This window comes from Pogona vitticeps, chromosome 15, assembly GCF_051106095.1.
Source record: "Pogona vitticeps strain Pit_001003342236 chromosome 15, PviZW2.1, whole genome shotgun sequence".
NCBI lineage: Eukaryota > Metazoa > Chordata > Lepidosauria > Squamata > Agamidae > Pogona > Pogona vitticeps.
The window spans coordinates 11,789,376-11,814,798 of NC_135797.1; the positions used below are offsets into that span (position 1 = coordinate 11,789,376).

At 50.3% G+C, this 25,423-nt stretch overlaps 2 protein-coding genes across 3 annotated transcripts; both read left to right on the top strand.

Moving 5' to 3' along the window:
* The first annotated feature begins 360 nt into the window (after positions 1-360).
* Positions 361-4,717, top strand: LOC110069798 (transmembrane emp24 domain-containing protein 10). Its single transcript, XM_020777355.3, has 5 exons — positions 361-808; positions 1,156-1,276; positions 2,859-2,932; positions 3,028-3,154; positions 4,176-4,717. The coding sequence occupies exons 1-5, from the start codon at positions 605-607 to the stop codon at positions 4,295-4,297; spliced, it is 648 nt and encodes a 215-aa protein (XP_020633014.3). The 5' UTR covers positions 361-604; the 3' UTR covers positions 4,298-4,717.
* Positions 4,718-5,778: 1,061 nt separating this feature from the next.
* BBS1 (Bardet-Biedl syndrome 1) lies at positions 5,779-24,415 on the top strand. 2 transcript variants are annotated; one of them, XM_072984368.2, is made up of 17 exons: positions 5,779-7,288; positions 8,398-8,474; positions 9,477-9,511; positions 10,081-10,353; positions 11,150-11,196; positions 12,203-12,241; positions 13,051-13,123; positions 13,222-13,353; positions 14,776-14,882; positions 16,115-16,235; positions 16,853-17,011; positions 18,596-18,665; positions 19,144-19,302; positions 20,455-20,588; positions 22,200-22,334; positions 23,353-23,439; positions 24,002-24,415. In XM_072984368.2, exons 1-17 carry the CDS (start codon positions 7,251-7,253, stop codon positions 24,086-24,088), a joined length of 1,773 nt encoding a protein of 590 aa, XP_072840469.2. In that variant the 5' UTR covers positions 5,779-7,250; the 3' UTR covers positions 24,089-24,415. The 2 variants fall into 2 exon arrangements, with proteins under 2 accessions (XP_072840469.2, XP_072840470.2); XM_072984369.2 differs by lacking the exon at positions 23,353-23,439.
* The last annotated feature ends 1,008 nt before the right edge of the window (positions 24,416-25,423 follow it).

The window sequence follows — 25,423 nt, forward strand, 5'->3', positions numbered from 1 at the left end:
TTGGTTCGACTCCCTACCCAGCCGTTCCTTCCTAACTACCTAACGTTCGTTCCTAACGACCAAAAGTCTCTGCCCTGGGCCTTCTGGAAAAGAAATGGCAGCGCCAACAACGGGGGGGGCGCGTTCCTTTCCCCTTTTCTGCCTGAACCCTCAGCAAGCTTAGCACCCCCCCCAACCCCACTCCCCCACCCAGTCCGTGGCTGCAGCAGCTCGGGCGCATGCGCAGCTGCGTCTCCGCGACGGACGGACGGACTTCCGCCGGGGACCAGGAAGGGGCGTGGCCTCGCCACCCACGAAGGCCCCGCCCCCCGGGCGGAGAGCGCGCCACGTCAGATGTGAGCGCTTCCGGAAAGAGAAGGGAGGGGGCGGAGAGGCTGGGAAGGGGCTGCGCGCGCAGGCGCGGTGCGTTCGGCTGCGCGGGGCCAGCATTCGGAGGCGACGCGGTCGTGGGAACGCCTCGACCCGCGTGTTGGGGAAAGGAGCAGGAGGTTGCTGGGGCCCGGGTCTCGCTCGGAGAGGGGTTTGGAGTGTGTGTGTGGGGTCTGGGGTCACACACCCCGAGCCCAGGCTTCGGAGGGAGCCCAGGCTGCCTTTCTCGTCCATCATGGGGCGGGTAGTCCCGCGGGTGCTGGCCCTCCTGCTGGGGGTGGTGGCCGCCTTCTCGGCGGGGGGCTGCCAGGGGCTCTCCTTCCAGCTCCCGCCCCAGACCCGCAAGTGTCTGAAAGAGGAGCTGCACCGGGACGTCATGGTCACAGGCCAATACGAGGTGTCCGAAGCCGCCGCCCCGGGGATCCGGACCGACCTGAGGGTGAGCACCCCAGATCTTTAAAAACCCCTTCTCCTGCTCCAGGGGAAACCAACCCACCCAACCAACCAAAAACAGCAGCCAAGAAAGGGTCTCTGGTCTCTTGGATATGTTTTGCACTTTGGACATGCCCAGAGGCACTCACTTGCGGGTTAGCCCCTGGACGATCTTAGGATCTTCCCCTCCAAACTGCCCTAGGAAGGGGTGGGAAGAGCCTGCATGGCCAAAGCGCCTTCTTCCCCCACCTAAGGGACTCCCATAATGTGGGTTTTGCCTTTTGCACATGCTCAGAGGCACAGCAGCGAGTGGCTGGTGTCACCACAGCTGGACTTTTTTTTCTCCCCCCGCAGGTCACCGACTCCTCGGGACACCTCCTGTACTCCAAAGACGATGCCAAGAAAGGAAAATTCGCCTTCACCACGGACGATTACGAGATCTACGAGATTTGCTTTGAGAGCCACGGGCAGCCAGGTAGGAACCGGGTGGCGGGTTCGAGGGGCGAGTTGCCTTTTCCGTCCAACCTGGGCCGCTGAGCGACGCAAAAAGGGCTGAATTCGGCTCCTCCGTCTCACTCGGGAGCCCGTCTTCCAGTTCCTTGGGTGAGATTTAAAGAGTTTTTAAAAAATTAGATATCAAAAATACATTGCAAGGACGGGTCCACTGTGGGAATCTTGCCCTTTGATCTCATGGGTCGGGGTCTGGTAGGTTTACCCCATGGAGAGGAGCGAGCACTTTGCGCATGCCCCGGCCACTCATTTTAAGCTGAAAATGAGCAGGATCCCAATAAACCCTTCTCCCAGTTTATGGCATCTCTCTTGCCCAGTCTAAAAAAAAAGAGAAGTCTATATTATCTTGGTAGAATAAACTACCCTATTTCGGATGTTTCTGTGAGATTTGGAGTTTCTTCCCATTGAAGCTTGCTGGAGTGTGTGCGCAGGACTGGTAAAGCCACTCCTTAAGTATCCCATATTTTATAATGACCGAAGAAATAATTGACTTTTATTAAGTCCATTGAGATGGATTTTAAACATATGTATATATTTTATCCCATCTATCTATCTATCTAATCTACCTAATCTGTCTATCTACATATCTCTCTGGATTCTTGAATTTTTCTTCTCCGGAATGACAAATGTCAGGGCTTATGCAGAGTGCCCAGATAAATTAAAATTATTTGAAATAGGTTTCTGTGTTTCATTATTCACCTATTTAAATATTTCACTTCCCCTTGAAAGCCCTGTTAGGTTTTTCTAGAAGTCATTTCCTACTTGATGGCTCCTAATAAAGCAGTCATTGGAAAAGTTCAGAGGATACCCAGTGTGGTATATTATGGGACAGCCCGCTGGACTAGAAATCAGGAGGTCTGGGTTTGAATCTCTCCAGACCCATGGAAACCCATTAGCTTTTGCCTGATATGCTTTGCCCAGACTTACGCGGCTACCTCCTCCAGGACTACAGCTTTCACCGGGGTGTGGAATGGATCAAATCGCTCCTTAAAATATCTCACCTTGAGAGTCCTATTAGGGACTCTTATAAGTTGTTTCCAACTTGATAGCATAGAACAACAAATACAGTTCAGGAACAATGGGCATTTTCTTTTAAGCAGCCCAGTGTCCCACTGCTCCCACAGTAACGTCCTGGTTGGTGTGCCAGAATCCGTGCCAGTTCAGTGTTCAGCAACCTTTGGAAAATCCACCCAGAACAAGCGGAATCTGCCATGAGCCAAAGCCAAGGAAAGCAGGTGGATATAGGTGGAGCCTGGGTCTGTCACTGAGTAGGAGGTTGGACTTGATGACCTCTTAGGCCCCCTTCTGACTTCATTATGGGTCACACATTTTAAATGCTTGTTTGATGTGTTAAAGATCTAAAGCCATGCAAGAACCTCGCTCCCTGGCAAGGAGAGGCCCTTTAGGCTCCGAACCATTCTTTATTTTTTTTAATATCAACGTTCCATGTACTTCTCTGCTTAAGCCATGCACAAGAATTATTTGCTTTCTGCTCTTGTCTCCCTTGCTCCCATCTTCGACAACCATTTATTTATCGGGTCTTCTAGGGCATTTCCGGGTTCCCGAACAACTGGTGACCCTCAACATCAAGCACGGCGTGGAGGCCCGGAATTACGAAGATGTGAGTAAAAATCCATGCCGGATGGGCTTGGGTGCGAAGGGTCTTCCAGCCTTCTGTATGAGGTGATCTCACCTCATCTTCACCTTTTCTCGCAGATTGCAAAGGCAGAGAAACTCAAACCCTTGGAAGTCGACCTTCGCCGGCTCGAGGACCTTTCGGAATCCATCGTTAAAGATTTTGCATTCATGAAGCAACGCGAGGAGGAAATGCGGGATACCAACGGTGAGGGTTTGTCTCGATTCCTTCAACCTTTGTATGGGTTTCTCTGCCATCTGCTGTTGACTGCTATAGGTTTGGAAGCGGTTGGGGGCAGAGACCTGCCTTGTTTGCTTACGGCGGGCCCATCAAGCAGGTCCTGGCAAGCAGCCACAAGATGGAGAGTCAAATAAAGACTCCCTCCGTTGTTTCCTCCTGCCTTCAAGTCATCCACTAACCTTTGAGTCCTTGCTCATTTATTTAGTGTCACTGGCAAGTTTGGTGCTTCCCAGGTTATAAAAGGACTGGTCTTTGTCTCAAAGTGCTTGCAGTTTAAAATTCCTCGCAGGCAAAACATCTGAGCAAAGGGAAAGAAATGTCTTTTTGGAGGTGTGAACCAAATTACCACCTAACCAACGGCATGGAGTTCAGTTAAACGGGATAGTCGTTTTAAAAATGCTATTTTTAATGTAAGCAGTTATGAAAACCTTTCCTTTCCTGTCCATGCAAAGAGCAAAAACTTCCTCTAAAACAGTGGGTGGGGCATAGGCCTTCAAATGCTATTGGACTACAACTCCCATCAGCCTCGGACAGTAGAGCCGATGGTGAGGAATGCTCTTGAGAGTGGCATTCTACCGCCTCTGTAGAGCTGCCTTTGGCTTCTCCCGCTGTAAGGTTAGCCTCTTGTCTCCTTGCATCAGAATCGCCCTCTGCAAAGGTAATTGATGAGATCTTTGGCCAGTGAATTAAAAGTCGTAGGAGTCTTGAATTGGATGGAAGCCCAAATTTGAATCACAGGAAGTTTCCTGGGTCCTGTGTCCACTGCAGGCTAGTATTGTTTGTCTTGGATATAAAAGGACTTTTCCTGTTACCGGCCATTTAATCCATCAGAATGGAGAGATTTGTGTTGAAATACTAGACTGTCTGTGTGCAGACTATGCTATGCCTTTTAAAATAAGCATCTCCCTGAATTTTGTTAAATGAGAGATTCGAAGGGGTGACGAGCATCGACATAAATCTTACCGACGTGTCGCTTTTCTCTTTCCAGAATCCACCAGCGCGCGAGTCTTCTACTTCAGCATCTTCTCCATGCTTTGCTTGGTGGGTCTAGCTACGTGGCAGGTCTTCTACCTCAGACGTTTCTTCAAGGCTAAGAAACTTATTGAGTGATTTGGTCAACTTGGGTTGTAGGGTGGGTGGAGAAGAGCGAGGGGACCCAACCCTCCAGAGACTCCCATCTTGGCTTCTCCCAGGATATTTGGTGTGAACCAAATTCTTCCTTCCCACCTCGTGCAGATCCCAAGACATCCGGATTCTTTTTTTAAAAAAATTAACACGATATCCCTTAGCCAGGAGCTTCGGTGGAATGTTGCAACTGGACTAAAACCTTTTTATCAACCAAAATGAAACAAAGCCATCTGATTCTGGAGGGTGGATTTGAAGACCACCAGCCTGCACCCATGCTTTTATTTTTCTTGGAGCGGACGGTCCCTTGGTGAGGGTGGGTGTTTAATTTGATTGTAGTTAATTAATCCCTGATGGCGGATCATACTGGAGAAGGGTTGGAAGTAATAAAGGATGGTTCCTATATGTTGCTGCTGTTGGAGAATTGAGGGGAGGTCATGAAGAGGGTCTTTTTTCCTCTGTCACTCCTGTGTCATCCGTGAATGGAAAAAATAGTATTTTACAAGGTTTAGAATTTGCGCAGCTTGCTGTGAGGAATTTGGCACCTGCCAGGCAGTATACATATGGAAGAGGAATCTAATTCATTTGCTAGATTTTAGAAGGTTTCCCTAAAAGGCAAATCTGGAGCCAGCTGTCCTGAGACACAGCTAGTGTTGAGCTGCATATACAGTAATCATTTTTCTTTAAGGGAAGATAGACACACACGCGTTCTAGTTTATGTCCACATCTGATGGATGGCTTGACTTGCCTGAGGCGTCCTTCTTGAATCCAGGGTATCACCTCATGCATTTGGTGAAATAAAGGCATGGGGAAAAGGTGAAATGAAGAGGGACTGGTGTAGCCCCCGGAGAAAAGGGAGGATATAAAAGTTACAAGCTTTGCAAATCCCTGGCTGGTCAAAACTTTCCACTTTCTCTTATCGGTGTAGCAGCACATACTTGAAGATGTGATGCCCCCCCCATTCACTACATGAATGAGGAACAAGGGATTTTATGTCTTCTAAATGTTTCTGTGCAAAAAAAAGGCCAATGAAGGGCCATGTACATTTATATTTAGATATACATGAACATTCTTTTGCATAGAGATCGTTTGACACAAAAAGCTTTAATGGGGTAGTATCACTGGTTTCTTGTTAAGTGGAACTTAAATTTAAACTGAATATGGACTTGGAGCTTTGCAAGTGAGGTTCAGGTTACCTGAAATGATACCTCCGAACTACTGGAGAAACCGTGTCTATCAGAGGCCCTTGGCTTTCAGACTACAATAATTGGAATTTTTTTTGTATGTGTAAAAAATTAGGCCAGGCCTGCAATGAGGTGGAGTGAGGCAACGGCCTTGAAAGACACAAGCTGCGTGCAGTTGTCGTCTCGGCTTCCAATGTTTCTTTCTAGGGCACCCCCAGATGAGCCTGCATCCTTAAGACAAGAATTTTTGTTGTTTAGTCGTTGTGTCTGACTCTTTGTGACCCCATGGACCAGAGCACGCCAGACCCTGTCTTCCATGGCCTTCCAGAGTTCAAATTCATGTTGGTCGCTTCGATGACGCTGTCCAACCATCTCGTCATCTCTCGTCCCCTTCTCCTCTTGCCTTCACATTTTCCCAACATTAAGGTCTTTTCCAGGGAGTCTTCTCATGAGATGGCCAAAGGATTGGAGGCTCAGCTTCAGGATCTGTCCTTCCAGTGAGCACTTAGGGCTGATTTCCTTCAGAACGGATAGGTTTGTTCTCCTTGCAGTCCAGGGGACTCTCAAGAGTCTCCTCCAGCACCACAATTCAAAAGCATCCGTTCTTCGGCGGTCAGCCTTCTTTATGGCCCAGCTCTCACTTCCATATATCGCTACTGGAAAAACCATAGTTTTGACAGGACAGGAATACCCACCCGGAAATACTAGGCATGTTTCCATCCAGTTGTCGCACTAATTAAGGAGTGCCATCAGACAGGGAAATGCAACTCATTTTGGACCACGTTGGGGCACAGTCAAGTGATTTCCCAGTGACCACACGCCGTAGAGGGAATGGCGAACCAGCCCGACCTGGAGGTGTGCACAACGCACCTCTTTTTGGCCCAGCAGGAGGGCTGTGCTTTTTTGGGGTGGTGGGACCCCGTTCCTTGGCAGAGAGGTCCCTCTAACAGAGATCACAGCAAAGTGGCCCTTCACGGTAGGATCCGGTGTGATCTTTCCACGTGATTCCTTGGCCCAGTCCTCTTGAGACTGGTGTACCTGGAATGGGGGAGGCGATGGATCGTGGGGTACATTTTATTGGTGGCATGTGGACTCCATATGACGACCCACCCAAACTGATGCAAGGCCCAAGATGGTCTTCTGCTCAGCCCACAAATAGATTTCTCCCCTGCTCCCCGGGAAATAGGTTTGGGGCCAAATCATGCCTCCATAGCCGCCAAGATGCATCCCCTTCTGGACGTCCCCAGTCATGCAAACGACCCGGTGCTTCATTTCGAGAAAGACCCTGTCAAGTGTGCTCTGGAGCCACACCAGCTGCTGCCAAAAATATGCATAACTTGGCCAGAGCATTGGAAAGCTCCCTTTTTTTGGCCCGCTGATCCCAGAATTCAGCTTCCCTCCACCACTGCCCCATTGCAGTGAATGCTTGTGGTCTCATAGTATTTCTCTGGCCACATCTGGGGGGGAATCAAGAGGGACATGTAGATCTGATAATAGCAGGTCCAGCCCCAAAAGCGGTAACATTTCGCAGCTCTGAACTCGGCTTCTTCGATTTCCGTGTCTGTCTGTCTCTCTCTTTTTTTACAAAAAAGTAAATTAAAATCCGAAGTCAGTCCGGAAGCTAGTCGGTGCGTGTCACTCTACCGTGCATAAGTCTATGGACTCGCGTTCTGCCAAGGGGGACCCGTTTTCCCGTTGCACCCATTGGCGGCCGTGTAGTTTCCATGGTAACGGATTCCAGGGCTTATCCGTAGATGGCGGCCGCGGCGTCCTCTGGAAGTACCGGAGAAAGGTAAAGAGAGTTGCAATAACAGGGGACGAGATGACACCCAAGCGCTTCTTTTAGCGGGTGGCCAATAAGTTTCCGTTCCCCCCCCTCCCCGGTCCCCATTGTGGTGGAAAGCTAGGAGGGGGAAAGGGGGGGGCTCGGACTCCTGGGTCCTCTGGAGGATGGAGGGTGTCTGTGGGTCACAGGGGGTGTTGAATTTGGTTTCAGAAGGCTGGTGGGGATCCCTCTTCCTCCCTCCCCCCCCAATTGTATCCCTGTCTGCTTTCACGGCATTCCTGAGTTGTTCTTAAAAGGTTTTCCAGGGTGCCAGGCCGAAATCCAACAGGTGCTGCTTTTCTCTTGCAGTGCCTTTTATGCGCTGGGGAAAAGCAGCTCCTTGCATGGCTTTTCTGCCTTGCCCGCAGAAGGACTGCAATCTTTGGTGACTTGAGTATGTGTGTGGGGGGTGATGATGATGGGGGGTGGGGGTCAGGGCACCGGTCAAGAGTGGCCGGAGGGATCCGGTTTTAGGACGGAGAAGAGAAAATGAAGGGGAGGCAGGAGGTTCGTGCGCCTCCCCCCCCAGCCGAAGCAGCCGGTCGCACTAGAACCAGCGGATAGAAAGCGGGGAAAAAATGGGGATTAAACATTTTCTGTCCACGAAGCAACATTGAGCAGCAGAACAGATGCCTCTGGGGACGTACAGGGGTGGTGGTGGTTCTCCTTTAGTGCAAGTGTTTAAGCTGAGAGGAAAACAAGGATATTGCAGCCGCAGCCTGTACGGCCCTGAAAAGCGGGTTGGACTAGATGACCTCCGGGATGATTCCGGCGGAGAAGATCCTAGCCGTTTCCGATCTTGTGCAAGGAGGTTTGCCTGCCATCATCTTCTTGTGCATGCGTAGAAACCGTCTCCAGCGTCTCCCGCGACCCACCATTTATGCCAGTGCAAGGGAGGAACAGGATTCGGCCTGGTTCTGTTTCTCCAGGAAAGGTGTTGGAAGGTGTTAAAAGGCCAGGAGGAAAGGAGGGTTTCTGGAAACGTTGGATCCGCGCGAAACATTCGCAAAATGTCTAAAGTCTCTATCTGTGTATGTTTTCTCTCCTTCCTCGCCCATCATTCCTGCTCCTGCCAGTACGCAAGCCCATTCGAAATGGCTGGATGCCCACTACGACCCAGTGGCCAACCTGTTCACCTTTTCCTCTTGCATCAGTAAGTGTCAACTCTTTCTCCCCTGAGAAGGGGGAACTTATTTCCTTTTTTTTTCTTTGACGGGGCAGAGGTGGAATCAAAAGGTGTGGGGGGACTGAACATGACTTACAACGGTTGAGGGGGGTAGATTTTGAAATGCCGTGTTTACACAAGGACGCAAGAAGACTGGCTTGAGACATTTCGCTCCCTGAAATGTCCGAATCAGTGAAGGCTCTGGATCAAGAATCTATCGGTGCAACTTCTGCTGCCTGAGGCAGTCACATCACTCTGCCCAACGGTAGGGCAAGACCTGTTTAGAGATGCTTCGCATCCTCTTTTTCTTCTTGTGACTTTGCGAGAGTGGTCGTATTGACCAGATAGGCGGGGTACAAATAGAATAAATGAATAAATAAAAATTTGCACTGTGGCATGGGGGCTGGATCTTGCTAGCAAGGGTCAGATACTTTCCAAGCGAAATCTTGATGTCGCGATCAAGAACAGGATAAGAGCAGTTGGTAGAATCAAGCTTCCCTTGGGTTTCCAGTATCGCATAACAAGAGACCTGTTGCTTTGTCATCTCCTCTTAGTGGAGACATATTAAAGCACCTTTACCGGCACAAATTATGCCAGGATCCCCAGCTCGCCTTTACTTCGTTCCACAGAAAAAAACACCAAACGGAAACAAAACTCTGTGGACTTTACTATGAAACTAGACATTCAAACCACAGTTTATGTTTCCTTGAAAATTCTATAGGTCTTGTCTCTCCTGGATTGATTTCTGGAAATGTTTCTCCCTCCCTTCCTTTCTGGCTTGTACCGTCCAGGTTTTACATTGTGCAGAGTCAGGGAAAGAAACAGTCATTAAATTCTTGGGATCCACCCATCGGATTCCCCTTTAACTTGAGTCCAGTTCTGCCTTCTTGGTAGCCGTCTAAAAAACAGTGCCCGTGTGGTCATTTTGGCCCTTTGTATGCCGTCCCAATCCCCATATTGTGCTTTCACAAATTTTGCTTTGTCTTCTAGCCCTGGCTGACCTGCATGGCGATGGAGACTGTAAGGTAAGAGGGTTAGGGCTGTTCTGCCCATCATCTCTTTTCTGGATCGATACCAGTCTGTTTTATTTCTGTCATGTCCCAAACCAGTGGCTAGTCTGGTCCTTTTCATCTTCTGTCCAATACTTCCTTTAGCCTAATCATCTGTTCATAGGATGCACCTATTAATGCATATATAGTGTTTTTCGAGTCAAGTCTCTGAGCGCATTTCGAGACCTTTCTGTTCTATGTCTTTGTTCCGAGGGTTTACAACAGAGGTGGGCAACCCCCGTCCCTCGTGGCCCCTGGGGGAACCAGCCGTGCCACTGAAACGGATGCTGAAATTGTGCTGGTTGGCCCCTTTTGCGTCACACCTTCTTGCAACAGGGAGAAAGAGGAAAAATTGCTGTGCAGGGTAGCTCGGAAGTGAAACAGGACAGCCGCTGTCAAACGTTGACAGCAGGGGAAGAGTGTGTCTCTTTAAAGGTTAAAGTTGCCCACACTGGTTTGCAGCTTGTATTAAGAGACTTCGGGCACACGCCGTGCGCTTACCTTTAAGAACCTTCCTCCTAGCTCTTCTTTTTCTCCCTTCCCAGCTGGTGGTGGGTGACCTTGGCCCGACGGGGTATGAGATGAAGCTGAAGGTGTATCAGGGCATGGGCCTCCTGAGCGAGAACGCCCTGCCGGATCTGCCTGCCAGCGTTGTGGCCTTCTTGATGGACCAGCATGAGCCACGTGTGCCGGCAGTGGCTGTGGCTTCCGGGCCCTTCATCTACGTGTACAAGAACCTGCGTCCCTACTTCAAGTTTACTCTGCCTCCAATGGAACCGAATCCCATGGAGAAGAGCGTGTGGGACCAGGCGAAGGAGGTGAGGGGGGGCAGACGTTTGGCTCTGAGAAAGAGGCTCTCTGCTGCCCTGCAGGCCTTGGCATTTGCTCTTCAGGCCCTTCCTTCCTTCCTCTTATCCATCATCAGCTCCGTCCTTCCTTCCTCTCTCTCATCCATCATCAGCTCCTTCCTTCCACTTATCCATAATCAGCTCCTTCCTTCCTTCCTTCCTTCCTTCCTTCCTTCCTTCCTTCCTTCCTTCCTTCCTTCCTTCCTTCCTTCCTTCCTTCCTTCCTTCTTTCTTTCTTTCTTTCTTTCTTTCTTTCTTTCTTTCTTTCTTTCTTTCTTTCTTTCTTTCTTTCTTTCTTTCTCTCTCTCTGTGGGCGTGACATTCCCTTGATTTTATGCCCTGGCTTTCCACAAGACCAGCAACTGTTACGTGATTGATCGTGGGACGGAGCCTTTTTGTGGCTCCTATTTTGAAATAGGTAATATGATCCAGAAGCCTCTGGGGAGCTGGAATGAAATATATTTGCAAGCTTATGAATCTAGTGGCATATATAATGTCAGTCTCTTAGATGAACAAGTGCAAATCACAGCGCAGATGGTAGCAGAGGATGGTGCTGGGCCCATAACCTGTTGAGAGTTTAGTGGAATCCAAGCGAGTTCCCACAATTCTCAGCACCTTCCAGCTGAGGTTAGTCTCCTATCTCCAGGAGAGAGTGAAATCACCGAGGTCCAGTGGAGTCATTCCTTTGGGTCTCTGCCTAGCTTCGTGGAGGAGTATCTGGCTGATTGCGGACAGCCGCTAACTCTCCTGTTTTCTCTTCCTGCAGGACAAAGTTGACCTTCTGTCAATGAAAGAGATGCTGGAAGAAATGCGGTGAGGAGAGCCCTGTGTGGCCAGGGCGATGTCTTCTAAGTCTCCCTTGAGCTCTTTCCGAATGCTGGGAAGGTAGAAAAATGAATGGAAGTGGAAAATCAGGCAAAAAGGCGGAAGAATGAAAAGCCAGAAAGCTCTCCTCTCTAGAGACAGCAATGTGATGGCACTCTAGCTGTTTTGGCCCACACCTCCCAGCAGACCTAGCTGGCATAGCCAGTGGCAAGGGATGCTGGGAGCTGAAGTTCCCAAACATCTGCCGGGCCAACGTTTTGAGAACCCGCCTTCTTAAGGACTCTAGAGAGTCCCACACCCGGTTTCAGCCTTTCCCAGTTTGCTGACATCACAGTGTTTTAGGAAACCAAGAAGGAGCCACGTGAAATACTTTAAATGACCTGGGCATAATCATTTGTCGCCTGTCTCTCTAGAAACCAAAGTTGTTTGGATGGTTGATCTGACATCTTCCCAGTGAGGCATCAAGACAAGTTGGTTCTACCCCTAGTATTTCTGGAAAGCATTCAGAGGGATTCTCACCACTTCCTTAGTACATCTGGGAAAAGTTCCTGTTTCAGCGACAACTCCCAGCCACCTTGCTGGCTGTGGGATTCTGGGAGTTGTAGTAACACAAAAAAAACCACACAACAGAAGCCTCTTTCCGAAGCTCTGTGCCAGTTTTATACAAGGGTAACTGCACTGCCTCCTACCCCAAATAGTCTTAGGAAAGATCATTTCATGAGGGTGCTGGAAAGTCTCGCTTGTTCACAAAATCCCTGTTTCCAGGATTCTCTAAGGAAGTAGAAGCCAGCGTTGGTACTTAAGTGGCCCAAGGTAAAGGTTAGGTAAAGGTTCCCCTTGACATTCAGCCCAGTCGTGTCCGACTCTAGGGCGCGGGGCTCATCCCCGAAGTGGCCCAAAGACGGTCTCGTCTAACCATCTCTGTCGGTCAGACTCCACCTCACATCATCTCCAGCCAGTATGCTAATGATCATGATGTTTTGTCTTCTAACAGGGAAAACTCTGAGATCCCCTTATCAGTGCAGTCCTTGAGGTGAGTTCTGTGACATGGTGTGTTCCCCCACCCCCCAAAATAAGACAGGGTCTTATATTCATTTTTGCTCCAAAAAACACCTTAGGACTTATTTTCAGGGGATGTTTTGTTTTACAGTCCTGTCCTCTTCTTCTGGTGGCTGCATAAGGGTGGAGGGCAGGGTTTCACTTAACTAGGGCTTATTTTGGGGGTAGGGCTTCTATGAAGAGCATCCTGAAAAATCCTACTAGGGCTTATATTCAGGTTAGGTCTTATTTTCGGGGGAACAGGGTAGATTTCCACGTGCCCTCTTTTGACAGCCTGGGTTGTGAGGAATGGTTTATACTTTCCGTTCTCCGCTTAGGGGCAGGTAGACTGGGACGTGGTAGATCACCAGAGATTTTTGACTCCTGATACTTTAACAAGAGTCTTTAACACTTGCAAGGGGAAATCTCTCTCTCTCTCTCTCTCAGCCTGATTTCTCATTTGTGAACGGCTGTATGCAACGGTTATTTCTCATGGGATTTTGTTCAGCTTTGTCGGGCAGGTTTAGACTGTTGTTTTAGAAGTCTTAATGTCCTCGTAGCTTTGACGATTTTCCCAGGACAACTTTCTGGGAGTGTAACAGATCATTGACTCCTCCTAACCAGCAATTATATTACCCCTGATTCTGATGGTTTGGTAGACTTCAGTTTTCTAAATTTTTAAAATTAAAATCCTTGATGTCTGCCTAACCTTGGCTCAGACTGTAGCTGACGGGCCCTTCGATTCCTTTCTTGGAGATTCAGAAACCTGTGCTGTTCTCATCATTTTCCTTTTCTAATTTATAGGTTCCTAACTCTCGATCCGCCTGAGATGGAATCTTTTGTGAACCAACATAAGCTGCAACCCATCAAGCGTCAGGTGACTGCCTCTGTGCCCGTCTGTGGGTGGAGCGGGAGTTTGGGAATTTAGCTGGGTGCCAACCGGTGCTCCCCTCCCGCCCCACCTGCCTGTTTCAGACTGTGATCACCTGCATGGCCACCCTGAAGAAGAACATGGTGGACGAGGATGCCGTCAGCTGCCTCGTGATTGGCACAGAGAGCACAGAAATCCTGATCTTAGACCCTGAGGCTTTCACCATCCTAGCAAAGGTGAGGTCCTGAATAAGACTCCTGTGTGACTCAGACACTTGCCCATTCCCATATGTTCTGAACAAACAAACAAAAAACACCCTATTTTCTCCATACATGTTTGTATTAGAGCTCGTCTGTCTTTGGCCACCCTCCAAATGTTGGAACTGGCTCTTTTAGAGAGAGATCAGTAAAAGATCATATGTTCAAGGAGTAGGCGTCTCTGGAGAGAATCCGGTCTGAACGCCTGAGATACTGGACTAAATGGTGGACTAAAAGATGCCAGGGTCTCGCTCATTAGAAGGCAGCTTCTTCTGTTTCAAATTTAGACCAAACCTCCCAACCCTCCAGGCTGATTCTGTCCAGCAACTTCTCGAGGGCCGCAGATTGCCTCCACCCCAAATTTTACAGGTTCCCCACAAGGGCCAAGGGGACAACCCAACCTCGTTTGCGTATTTTCTGCAACGGCACGGTGTAGCAAACCCAGTTTTTGAGAAGCCTTCAAACCTCCCCACCTCTCCTTCCTCCAGTCCCCTCTTCAGCAAAGTGTCACGTCCGCAACTTTAAAATAAACCCTAAAAGCGAATAGAAAATATTGTGTGTGAAAAAGGAAGCCTGCAGAGCTGATCTTGAGAAATCTTACATCCTGTGTGATGATAGTTGTCACTGCAAGTTGTTTATGCTGATAAAAAAATTTTCCCCCACCCCTATTATGAAAATCACGTAGTTTTGTGTGTCCCCTTGGAATTTCTGGACCCACTCCAAAGGAACACAGCACCTCGCTTTGGGGCCCAGTGGGGTTTTGGCATACCATTTCGATACAATACGCCTGGGGTGGAGACTTTGATTTACAGTGGGAAGATCTCCCAAGCCTCCTCCAGGCGTGGGACCCCTCACCGAGAGTGACAAGGGATAAAAAGGAAGAAGAATATACACCCTGCACTTTGTCTCACCTCTTTGTGAGGGAAATGTGAGCTGCAGGGGGACGATCAGCTGTTAAGGGTCAGCATTTAGCATATTGAAAATCAATGCTTTTTTAAAAAATCGGGGTTGAAAGAAATGTAGCTAGCTCTAACGGCTGGGTGCCCTGTATCCATGAAATCGCAGAAGCCTGGATTTGGATGTCAGGGCTTTTTTTTTTGGTGGGGGGGGGACATCTCTTGCTCTTGCTGACTACCCCTTCCGAGCCCGGCCACCCTAACGCTTGTCACTTCACTGGCTGTCTAGAACGGCTCAATCGCTCTGTGGTTTAAGGCCTCCTGATGCAGAACCAGAGGTTGGGAGTTTGATTCCCCACCCGGTACCTCCTTGACAGGGCTGGACTGGATGATCTTTGGGGGGGTCCCTTCCAGCCTCTGCCGTTCAAAGAGGAGGAGGAGGAGGATTGAGCCTCGTGCCCGGGAGCCGGCTCTCAGCGCACTCTTCATTCCCTCCCCCCATCAGATGACAGTGCCCAGCGTGCCAGCTTTCCTGGATGTCACAGGGCAGTTTGACGTGGAGTATCGGCTCACGGTGGCCTGCCGCAACGGGTGCATCTACATCCTCCGCAGGTGAGGGACGCAGGGGGGGGGGTTCGGGGGAAACACAGGGACCAGCGTTGGAGTGGGGAGGTGTGAGAATTTGAGCTGACAAGTTTGCGTCCCAGATAAGTTTGAGAGCAAGCCTTAGCAGGGCTTAGACAGTGGGGAAGCCACCCAGAATCCCACTCAGCCTTGTTTATTTTATTTTATTTAATTTATTAGATTTGTACCCCGCCCATCTAGACCAAAGGTCTACTCATACTACAGTGGTGCCTCGCTTAACGAGCGCACCGTAGAACGACGAATCCGCATAGCGAGGACATTCTAGCGATCGCAAATGCGATCGCATACCGATGGCCCCTATGGCCGAAAATTGCTTTGCGAAGATCAGTAAGCGTTTCGCTTACCAATCTTCGCAAAACGGAGCCGCGGATCAGCTGTTCGGCGGCTCCAAAATGGCCGCCGGAAGCCCCCAAATGGCCGTGCACAGCGTTTTCGCGCCCTCCCCTCGCTTACCAAGGGCGCGAAAATGGCTGCCGGCTATAGGAAAACTTCGCTGAACGGTGAGTTTTGGAGCCTATTGGAACGCATTAAACTAAGTTTAATGCATTCCAATGGCTTTCCCCGTCCAGTTCAGCGATGTTTTCACATAGCGCTGTATTTATGGAATGGGAATCAAACCAAATGTTCAACCTCCCCCCAGCAAGTCAGCTCAGGGCCCCGATGGGTGACCCCGAGGAGACCCGCTGGAGCTGCTGACCGGAGGGCAGCCGGCGTTCTCTGGCTGCCAGGAAAGGAAGGGATTGAGAGTGGCTTGCTCAAGAACACGAGCCAGCCGTCTCCTGCTCCCGTCTTATCGATGCGGCGTGCCGCGTTAGGGGTCTGCGGCGATGGTGGGGCGTCTTTAAGGCAGGAAGCTGGAAGAGGTAGATTCGCTCGGCGATCTGCAGTCAATTTGATAAGCAAGATTGTTGATAAGAAATATGTGGCCAAGGAACACGAGCCCTCCGGATGGGACTGGGGTTCCTTCCCATCCACCCCCCAAGCTCATGGTAGGGGATGATGATGATGGGAGTTGTAGCCCAAACCTGTGTGCAGAGCCACGCCGTTGCCCCCTCTCTTAATGTCGAGCCCCAGACAAGAGCCCCCGGACGGACCTCAGGCTGCTGTGCATTTGGGGCCAGCCCTTCCCCGGGGTTGCCTTCCGCCTTGGCCGTGATCCTGACCCATTGTTTCCATTTCTCCCTCTCTCTTCTGCGCAGGGAATCCAAGCGGCCCAAATATAGCATCGAGCTGACGGCTCAAGCAGTGGGTCTGGTCCGGGTGCAAAAGAACATTGTGGCGGCCTGTTCGGATGACACCTTGCAAAGCTATACTCAGAAGGTGGGGGCCGAGGAGGGGCGTGGGCTCCTCTTCCAGGCGGGAGGTTTACGGATTGGGCCCATGGCTGGGAGACCCCAGGGTTTGCTTCCATGTCAGTGGCCCGGAGCAGGCAAGGAAAATGTCCCATCACCCCCAGAGGCATTTAGATCATCTAGGCTCCGTTGTATAAATCAGAATTACATCAGCGTCAACTGAGACGAACTGAACTATGCTGTAGGGGTTTGGCGTCCGGCACGTGTCTGCTCTCTGTGCGTGTCCCTGTGTTTTTCTGACCCCCAGCAGGTGGCGCTGCTGCTCTCCCTAATGTAGCCTCAAATTTATTTGTGTATTTCATTCATTGATATATGGTCCCATGAGTGTGCACGGAACATAAGTGGTCATTTTTTTAAAGAAATAAAAGACAGCAAGAACAAAATAACATGAAATAAGGTGGTTACAAATTCATCTAGAAACAGAAGAAGCCATCAAAGACTCCTGATGAAAAGGAGAGCAAGCCAAAGGTGGGGCGAACACTTCCAGACCTGAGAAATCCCTTTGGGGTGGGGGCAGAGGGGGGCATATTGGAGTGCCGGAGGGGCGTTTCTTGTCCCCTTGACGCCCTCTTCTCATCCTGGCAGGGAAAGAAACTCTGGGTGATTCCCCTGCCAGCCGCCCCCATCACGATGGCTCTCCTGGACGAAAAATTCCAGAGCTTCCAAGCGGTGCTGGTGGCCTTGGCCAACATGGAGGTCCAGGTGTATCGGGAGAAGAACCTGGTGAATGTCATCCAGACCCAGGTGAGCCGGAGCGTGGAGGAAGCCCACGAGGACCCCCTGGGCTCCCGTCGGCTTTCGGAAAGGAGATGGGCTGCGTGGTGCAAATCTCGGTGCCAAACACCCCCTCTGTGGCCGCCCACCTTATCGCCCCCTCCGCCCTCACCCCAGAGCAGGAGGGGTGGCAGGAGTGAGCACCTCAGCTGTTCTCCTCCTCCTCCTCCTCCTCCTTCTCCTCCTCCCTTAAATTGAGTGATGACCCAAAAGTTATAAAAAGTAACTGGGATGTTACCGTTAGGCTGTCAAAGTTGTTTTTCCTTAAACGTCCCTTTTTATCTATCAGTGGCCAAAAGTCCTGTTTTTCAGAGTAGTAAATCACATCGAATTAGTGGGCTTTTAGTGAGTCAATTCCTCTGTAAGTTCCATTGGTTTCAATGGGCCTACTCTGTGGCTTTCGTTGCTGTTTAGTCGTTCAGTCGTGTCCGACTCTTCATGACCCCACGGACCAGAGCGCGCCAGGCCCTCCTGTCTTCCATGGCCTCCCGGAGTTGGGTCAAAACTCTGTGACTTACTTGAGTGTAATAAGCCACCATGAGAATAGTCTGTTTGAACCAATAGAAGCTACAAAGGAGGTGATTCACTAAATATGCCTTGATTCCATTGGCCGACTTTGGCATGATTTGCTCCGCTATGCGATAGGATTTTGGCCATTAAGTTAAATATAATGTAATGATACCCTTATTGGGAGTTTGATTCTCCAGCGTCTCCTGGCCAGTGGCTGGACTCCATAATTCCTTCCAGCTTTGCAGTTCCAAGAGTATTAAGAAAAGGAATTAACAGAAAGCAAATAGTTACAATTAACTATGTACTTCCATGCTCTGGATGAGAGAGAAGAGGTGAGATGATGGGAGGAGAGTGTTGTTCCCTCCTTAATGGTGGGGCAGAGACATGCCGTAATGCTTAGGGGCGTATGTGCATGTTCCTCGGAGCCCAAATTGTCTCGTCTCCTGTCCCACTCTAAGGCATGGGGCACGTAAGGTAAAGGTGAGCAGATATCAGATTTCTGGGATGTGGTATGTGTGTTTTTACTACAACTCTCGAAGCTCACTATTCAGAAACGGATGTGAAATACCAGGACTACTGTGGCCGCACATAAGTCAGTTGCTTGCAATGTCCCATGTTCTGTATTTTCGAGCATCAACCTGCATCTGATTTGCTATAAATCAGGGGTTCTGCACAAATGCACATGTTTTTTGTAGATGGGGAGGCTCAGAAAGAAACAAGTAGGACACGGCCTGCCATAACAAAGTGGCATTAAAAAAAACACACTAAAACTATCTATTTTCCCTGTTGTTGTTGTTTAAAGTTTAAGTTTTAAGACCATCAACATGAAACAACATGAACTTTGTAAACGTGTGTCTTGAAAGCCCCTTAAATACCTACCCTTTGAGAGATATTTTCCTCCTGATTTAATAGGGTCGCTCACAAATACAAAAAGAGTTTTAGCCTTTAAAGTGGCAGAGAGGCAGAGAAGGTGTCGTTGGGATCTGCCAGGAATCCCTTGGGAGATCTCACCCACACCCCTTCCTCTCTTTCTCCTGCTGGCAGGATGTCGTGAGCAGCATCTGCTTTGGCCGATACGGGCGGGAAGACAACACCCTCATCATGACGACCAAAGGTAAGACTAGGAGAAGCGGCTTGTGAAGCCAGACGGTCTCCTTTTGTCACTTGATGTCGTGTTTAGAGGTACACTGCCCCTAGTCCTGGAGGCTTCCAGGGGGCTGCTTTCTAACTTCAGGAGTCATACATTGTCCTGCTTTCAACGGCTCAGGGGCTAAAAGTAAACGGCAACCAAAAATTTTGCTAAAGGATCTCCTTAAAGAAGAAATCTCAGGCCTTTTTGGATAGAAGCAGTTGTTGTTTAACTCGTCTGGAGTCAGGAGTTCAGGCAGTACCCTCCATGGAAGCCTCTTCTTCCATTTTAAAACTGAAAATATAGGATCAAGCTTCTAGTCCTTAGTGATACATGGTAGGAAAGAGGCAAACATGATCAGAGGGTCAAGCTTGGAACTTAAGGTTAGGTATTTACTGTTTCTCTGCCTCACCTTCTTTGCCTCCCTTCCTCGTGTCTCGTCCTCTTTCCTGTTTCTTCCCAGGCGGGGGATTAATCATCAAGATCATGAAACGCACGGCCACGTTCAACAAGGGGGACGCCGTGGTTGGAGCCCCCATGGCCCAGAGCATCAAACTCAACGTTCCCAAGAAAACTAAGCTGTATGTGGACCAGACGCTGAGGGAGCGGGAGAATGCCGTTGGTAAGCCCTGGGGGCTTTTGCTACCGAATGCACACTGCCATTAAGTCTGTGCCCCCCCACCCCACTTATTGCATTTGAGATCCTAAGTTACTCCCCACGTGCATGAACAGAATTGTGCACCCAAAAGGGGAGGAGGTTCTGCTTTGTTGGCCTCTAGAAGCTGGTAGTTTTTGCACATGGGGCGGGGCGGCAGCCCCAGCTTTCCCCCCCCCAAAGCATCAAAACTGAGAATGGACGTCTAAGCGCTCCTGAGTTTTGATTTTGCCATTTTGGCCCGCTTCTGGTCCCGATCCTAACTGCAAGAGATGCTGGGAATAAAAACTGGGCTCCCAGCTCCCATCCTAGCTGTCCGACCCCTGTCCTTCGTGGTTTCCAGCAGCCTCTCCGGAGCGAGAGTTGTGTTTTTCCCGCCTGACGCAGGGGGAGGACTTTCAGATCCTCTGCAGAATAAGCTGCCGTGGAAAAACTCTATAAAGGTCTAGACAGGAAGTGGATAAAAGTCACCAGTGTTTTTTTCTGCAGGATCTGGGCAAGATCCACGTGGAGCCCCAGATGTCTAGGAATCAGCCTTGATTCTCTGCCAGATCCCTCCTCTGTCAAGCTGAATGTTCTCCGTACCAGCGATCGCAATCATGAAGCCCAAAGCTCTAGGGTCTTATCCCAAATTCCCTCATCCTGTCCGTTTGGTTTTTGACAGTTTAACTGGAAGTAGTTTGTTACAGGCTGGAAGTGACTTTGTTATCGTGTCCCGTTTCCCATGGAGGAGAGGGTTAAGGCAGTCCCTGGAGGCGCCCGGGTCCTCAAGAATGGCAGCCGGAGGTTGCCCGCCTGTGGCCTGCATGGGGTGGGAGCAACTCCCTAGGATTTTTAGGTCCGGGTCTTCCCAGGTCCTAACTGGAGAGGGCAGTGATGGGCCCTGAGATTTAAGGCACTATCCTACAAACCCCTTAAGGCCAGAGTCCCATTCCTCCTTGTTCTGGCTGAATGACTGATTTAGCAGGAAGACAGAAATTTCCTCTGTGCATGGTCAAAGTTTCGGTCCATTTCCTTCGGTACGGTAGGACCCCAGATCCGCAGGAGATCGGTTCCAAGATTCTCGGATCTCACCCGCTTTTACCTCTCCATTTGCTTTCCGTTTCCCTCTTCGCTCAGCCATGCACCGAGTGTTCCAGACCGACCTGAGCCGCATACGCCTCATGGCAGCGCGCGCCTACGTCCAGGCGCTGGAGTGTAGCATGGCGCCCATCTCGGAGTCGCTGCAGGAGCCGATCAAGATGAATGCAGTGGTGAGGGGGAAAGGCGGATAGGGGATGGGGAGGACTCGCGGTCTACAGCTTAGCGAGGTCAGCGGTGGGTGGAAGATGCAGTTGGGAACCCCTGTATCTGCAGAGGATCGTTTCCCAGCTACCCCCACCCTCCGCAGATCCTGGATAACAGCAAACACTAGTACAGTAAAATACAGTAATGGCACTCTACATAGTATGGTCTCTGGCACCTTCTAGTGGCCAGTTCTGCTAAATACAGTGGTGCCTCGCATAACGATGTTAATTGGTTCCATTAAAAACATCGTTATGTGAAAACATCGTTAAGCGAAACACCATTTCCCATAGGAATGCATTGAAAACCGGTTAATTCGTTCCAATAGGAGCCTATTCAATACATTTCAATGGTGAAAAAAAAATCACCAAAAATTCAGAAAGACTCAGAACGAAGCCAAATTACTTTAACGAAGGTTTTATTAGGTGCATTAACGATTCCAAGCATTTAAAACATTTTTTTTAAATGTATAATAGTTTTAAAATAGCGAAAACAGGGCTGTCAAAAAAAAAACGTTACGCGAAACAGGGGACCTAAAACTGTCATCGTTAAGAGCAGCAAGGTCCCAAACATCGTTATGCGAAAATCCCCCATAGGAAACATCGTTAGGTGAGGCGGCAAAATTTCCAGAAAAGGCCATCGTTATGCGAATTCATCATTGAGCGAGGCACTCGTTAAGCGAGGCACCACTGTACATTGTAGAAATACCTATTTCTGGGATTTTTGCCTTTAATATTTTCAGACTGTGGATACTGATCCTACGGGGGCCCGACTGTGTTTTGCCCTTCTTCTAAATAAGTTGGAAGGGTCCGTGTGCCTCAGGGTTGATGAGTCTGGAGGATATTGACCCTGCCTGTCAGGATGAGCTTGAAGGGAGGCAATATGTCTTAAAATGGCGGAGAGATGGAGGTTGATAGGAACCAAAAAAAAAAAATCTCCACAACCCTCGTTTGCAGCCATTGATGGGTATCTCGTTGATGGAAGGCAGAAGTCGTTTGGGACCAGAATTTGTGCTCCTTCGATCCCCCCACTTCCTCCTCCAATTGTGACATCGGGGGCTGCCTTGCCATTTCCAAGTCCCGATCGAATGAACGTTTCCCTTTGTTTGTGTGTTCACTCCCAACCACATTGCTGCATTTTTTTAAAGGTCCCTTCCAACCCCCTGGATGAGAAACAGAAATACAACGGTGTGCAGTCTTTCCGGGACATTAAAAATAAGGGGGTCCCCCTCATTCCTATCCTGGTGGGGGTCTGGATCTTTGATCCGTCTTCAGCGACGCCGAAGGCTGAAAAAGCAAATCCAGGAAAGCAGCGAAGTAGAGACGCGAGTGGGAAACTCGGAGAAAAGGGAGAGAAAACAGCTGTGTTAAAGGATAAAGCCAGTCTCTGAAACCTTGATCTTGGGAGGGGCCAGGTTCCCCTTGTTCAAAAGCAGATGCCACGTGGCGCTTCGGAGCAGGATCTCCAGACCAAAGGCCCCTCCTAGTTGGAGTCATGGGGGGGGATCTTCCAGGTACACTCTTCTCCCCCCACCCCCATAGGCTTTGTTTTCTCCAGCTCGTTCTCTCTCCCTTCCCCAGGTCCAGGGCATGGGCCCCAAGTTTAAGCTGATCCTTAACCTCCAGAACATGTCGGACATCCGGGCGATCGCCGGCCTGGTAATCAGCTTTCTCTATGATGAAAAGCTGTACTCCGTCCAGCACCCTTTCTTCAAGGTAAGTGCCTCCTTCTCCCGAGCGATGGGGTGGTGGGTGGGTGGCCCTCACTCCCCAAGTTATCTTTTACGGCCCAAAAATAGCTTGGTTCAGGTCTGACCTTGAATGTCCGTGTTCAGTTCTGGGCATCATGCTTTAAGAAGAAGGCTGACCTTGTGAGAGCAGGTTCAGTGGAGGGCGACGAGAAGGATCGGGGGGCCCTAGAAACCAAGCCTTCGGAGGAAAGACAAAAGGAAATGGGCCTTGAAAAAAGAAAACTGGAGGGGGAGATAGGACAGCAGTTTTCAAATGCAGGAAAGACTGCCATCCAGGACGTGTTAATATTAAGCTGAAGTGACAGAAAGCCAGATTTCGGGTGAATATCAGGAAAAGCTTCCTAACTGTTAGAGCAGTACGACGACAGAACCCTTGACCTCGGAAGGCGCTGAGCGCTCCAACGTTGGAGGCCTTCAAGAGGAAATGGGACCGCCCTCCGTCAGGTCTGCTTTGATTAGGGTGCCTGCCTTGAGCAAGTGATCAAGAGTTGGTTTTCTTCTAGGCTCCCTTCCAATTCCACGATTCTATGATTCTATAAAACATTGTTAGCAGAACCTACTTCTCAAGGGTGTCGTTCCCAAGGTTCTAGGGCGCAACACGCCTTCAGCATCCAACCCTCGTTTCCTCTGACTCCCCGCCTTTGGTCAGAGTCCAGCAAGTGTGGTCTCCGACGGGACATATTTGGGGAAAACAACTGTGTGTTGCTGAAGGCAGCGATCCTGCTGCCTTCAGATAAGGCGCCGTACTGTAATCACCAAGGAAGTAAGATTAGCCTTCCAGCCTGGTCAACCTCCCTACGTGCCGTGGAGGGAAGGGCCGTCTTCCTTCCGAGTTGCCGATTGCCACCTGGCCCTCCGTCTTCCTCCTGGAATCCCGAAGAACCCCTGTCTTTCTCGCCCTCCTCTCTGCGTCTCCCTTCCCATGTTTCTCCTTGCATTGAGGACGATCTTTCCTGTCTCTCTCTTCTTCTCTCCCCTTTTAGGCCCCTATGTTGGTCCCAGGACTGAATTACCCCCTAGTAACCTTTGTGACCTGTCTCAGCGACCAAGCCATCTCCGATATTATTAAGGTCGGTGCCCCCCCTCCTCCCCCCGTTTGATTTTCGTCCCAGGCTGGAAAGATTGGTCCCTTGGGGCTTCCGTTACGGTCTTAGCGGCCTCTGGCAGGCTGCCGCCCTTCTGCCCTTTTTAAAAAAAAGCAGCCGTGTGTGTTTGTTTTGATCCCAGATTCTTGTAGGCAGGGATTTTTTTGCCTGCCCTCCGGAACGCCAAGGTGTGCGTGAGCGACCCAGGCATCTTTTCCTCCGCTTTGTGCCTCTTTGTACTCCAAACCTCACCCCTAAGATAGTTGAGATGGTGTGTCGGGACAAACCCTCATGGGTTCGAAGCTCAAGGGCGATCTTCCAGGTCCCGGCCCAGCCCACCAGCCAGTACCCTGTGCTTGTTCTCTAGGCATGGTACGCACGTCTTCCACGTCCCGCACCCAGATGTGCTTGCATTCCTCCCCTACCCCACTGTGATCTCTTGATGATGGATGGATGGATTGAAAATATTTTTCTGAAGATAGTTTCAAGCCAGCCTCCCACGATCATTCCTCCTCGCAGCCCACTCTGTCTCTCCTCTGCTTTGCAGGTGTTCGTGTTGCGCGAGGGGGAGACGGAGCCGCTGCTCACGGCCCACATCAGCATGCCTGTCAGCGAGGGCCTGGCAGGAGTGTGAATGACCTCGGGGCGGGGAGGAAGAGGAACAGTCTTGCCTGCCGCAGGGGCACCCCCCCTCCCCGCGCTGGGCACCTCAGGGAGAGCATCTCCTTTGCCTTCAGCACTGTGACACGGTTGCTCAGGGAAGAATCTCTAGTTCCAAGACAAGTAGACGCCATCCGTGATGGCAGCAGACGGCGCGGGGGAGGGGCGGGGAAGAACGCACCTCGAGAGATTCACCCAGGATAAGCCCAGGTTAGAGTTAGCTCGCCTTCTGGATTTGGAAGCAGAAGGCCAGGGCAGTTAAGTTAGACAGTAGTTCAATAAATGTTATGCTTTCCTCTTGTGGTGTCGCGGGGTGTGTATCTTTGTGAAGCAAAGGGAACGTAGCAGAGGAGTAAGCATCCAGAATAACCGGGCTGCGGGGGCCGCTCCCACCAAAAGAGTCCTTAAGCCTGTGACCCGCACTCGCCTCCACCGTGACGGCTGTTGGAGACTGAAGTCCACCAACGTTGTCGCGAAGGCTAGGGACTCCCCGCCTCCAGTCTGCACCCCGGTGCTTGGATCTAGTTGTCGTTTTTGTTCCGTTTAGGAAAGCGCCCGGCTGAGTTTTATAAACCCCTGTGGCAAAAAGGGGAGCAAATTTTTTTTTGTGTGGTCATTTCATTCCAAGCCCCTGCCTGATGCAAGGTGTCCACACCTCAAGTATCTCTGGCAGACGGCTCCCCAGCCTCCGTTCCTAAGCCTCTGTCGCAGGAGATTCCACTCGCTTCAGAGGCCATCTGTTCCACAGCTCTTGCGGCTGACACGTCTTTCTCATTTTGAGTAAAAAAAAATCTCCTTTTGCTTCACAGGTCAGTTTCCAATCCCCTGGTCTGGGTTCTGCTCTCTGAAGCCAGAGAAAACCACCATGTTCTGGGATGTGTAGGAGGAGAGGGGGTTTCGAGCACTTGAAAAACAACAATATTGTATCGCCTCCCCCCGTCATCTCCAGGCGAAACATACCCCCATCCCCATTTGTCATTGGAGAGAAAAAAGCAAGACATTCGCTCGCTTCGGTTTGTGGTGAGCCGGCTTAGCGAGTCTTAAGCGGGCGCTCCCCAGGCCTGCTCTTCTCCACTTGCGCCGGACTCCGGCCCCCATCTTTGAGGCCTCTTTGGGCCTGAAGTCGATGGGAGCTGGGGGCTCAGCGCATCCGGAGAAAGATCGGCTCTTCCTCGCCCCCTGCGGCTGTGGTTGTTAACAGAAAGGGAATCGTGGCAGTGAGCCAGCGAAACAGAAAGTCACACCAACCCCGCTTCTGCACTTAAGGTGTGTAGGTAATGGTTCGGAGAGAAACCTCACTTCCCTGTCC

Coding starts and splice junctions, on each gene's coding strand:
- LOC110069798 (XM_020777355.3), top strand. CDS start 605: ATGGGGCGGGTAGTCCCGCGGGTGCTGGCCCTCCTGCTGGGGGTGGTG. Junction 1,277..2,858: donor TGAGAGCCACGGGCAGCCAG/GTAGGAACCGGG, acceptor CGGGTCTTCTAG/GGCATTTCCGGGTTCCCGAA. Junction 3,155..4,175: donor GGAAATGCGGGATACCAACG/GTGAGGGTTTGT, acceptor TTCTCTTTCCAG/AATCCACCAGCGCGCGAGTC.
- BBS1 (XM_072984368.2), top strand. CDS start 7,251: ATGGCGGCCGCGGCGTCCTCTGGAAGTACCGGAGAAAG. Junction 7,289..8,397: donor TCTGGAAGTACCGGAGAAAG/GTAAAGAGAGTT, acceptor TGCTCCTGCCAG/TACGCAAGCCCATTCGAAAT. Junction 13,124..13,221: donor TGCAACCCATCAAGCGTCAG/GTGACTGCCTCT, acceptor TGCCTGTTTCAG/ACTGTGATCACCTGCATGGC.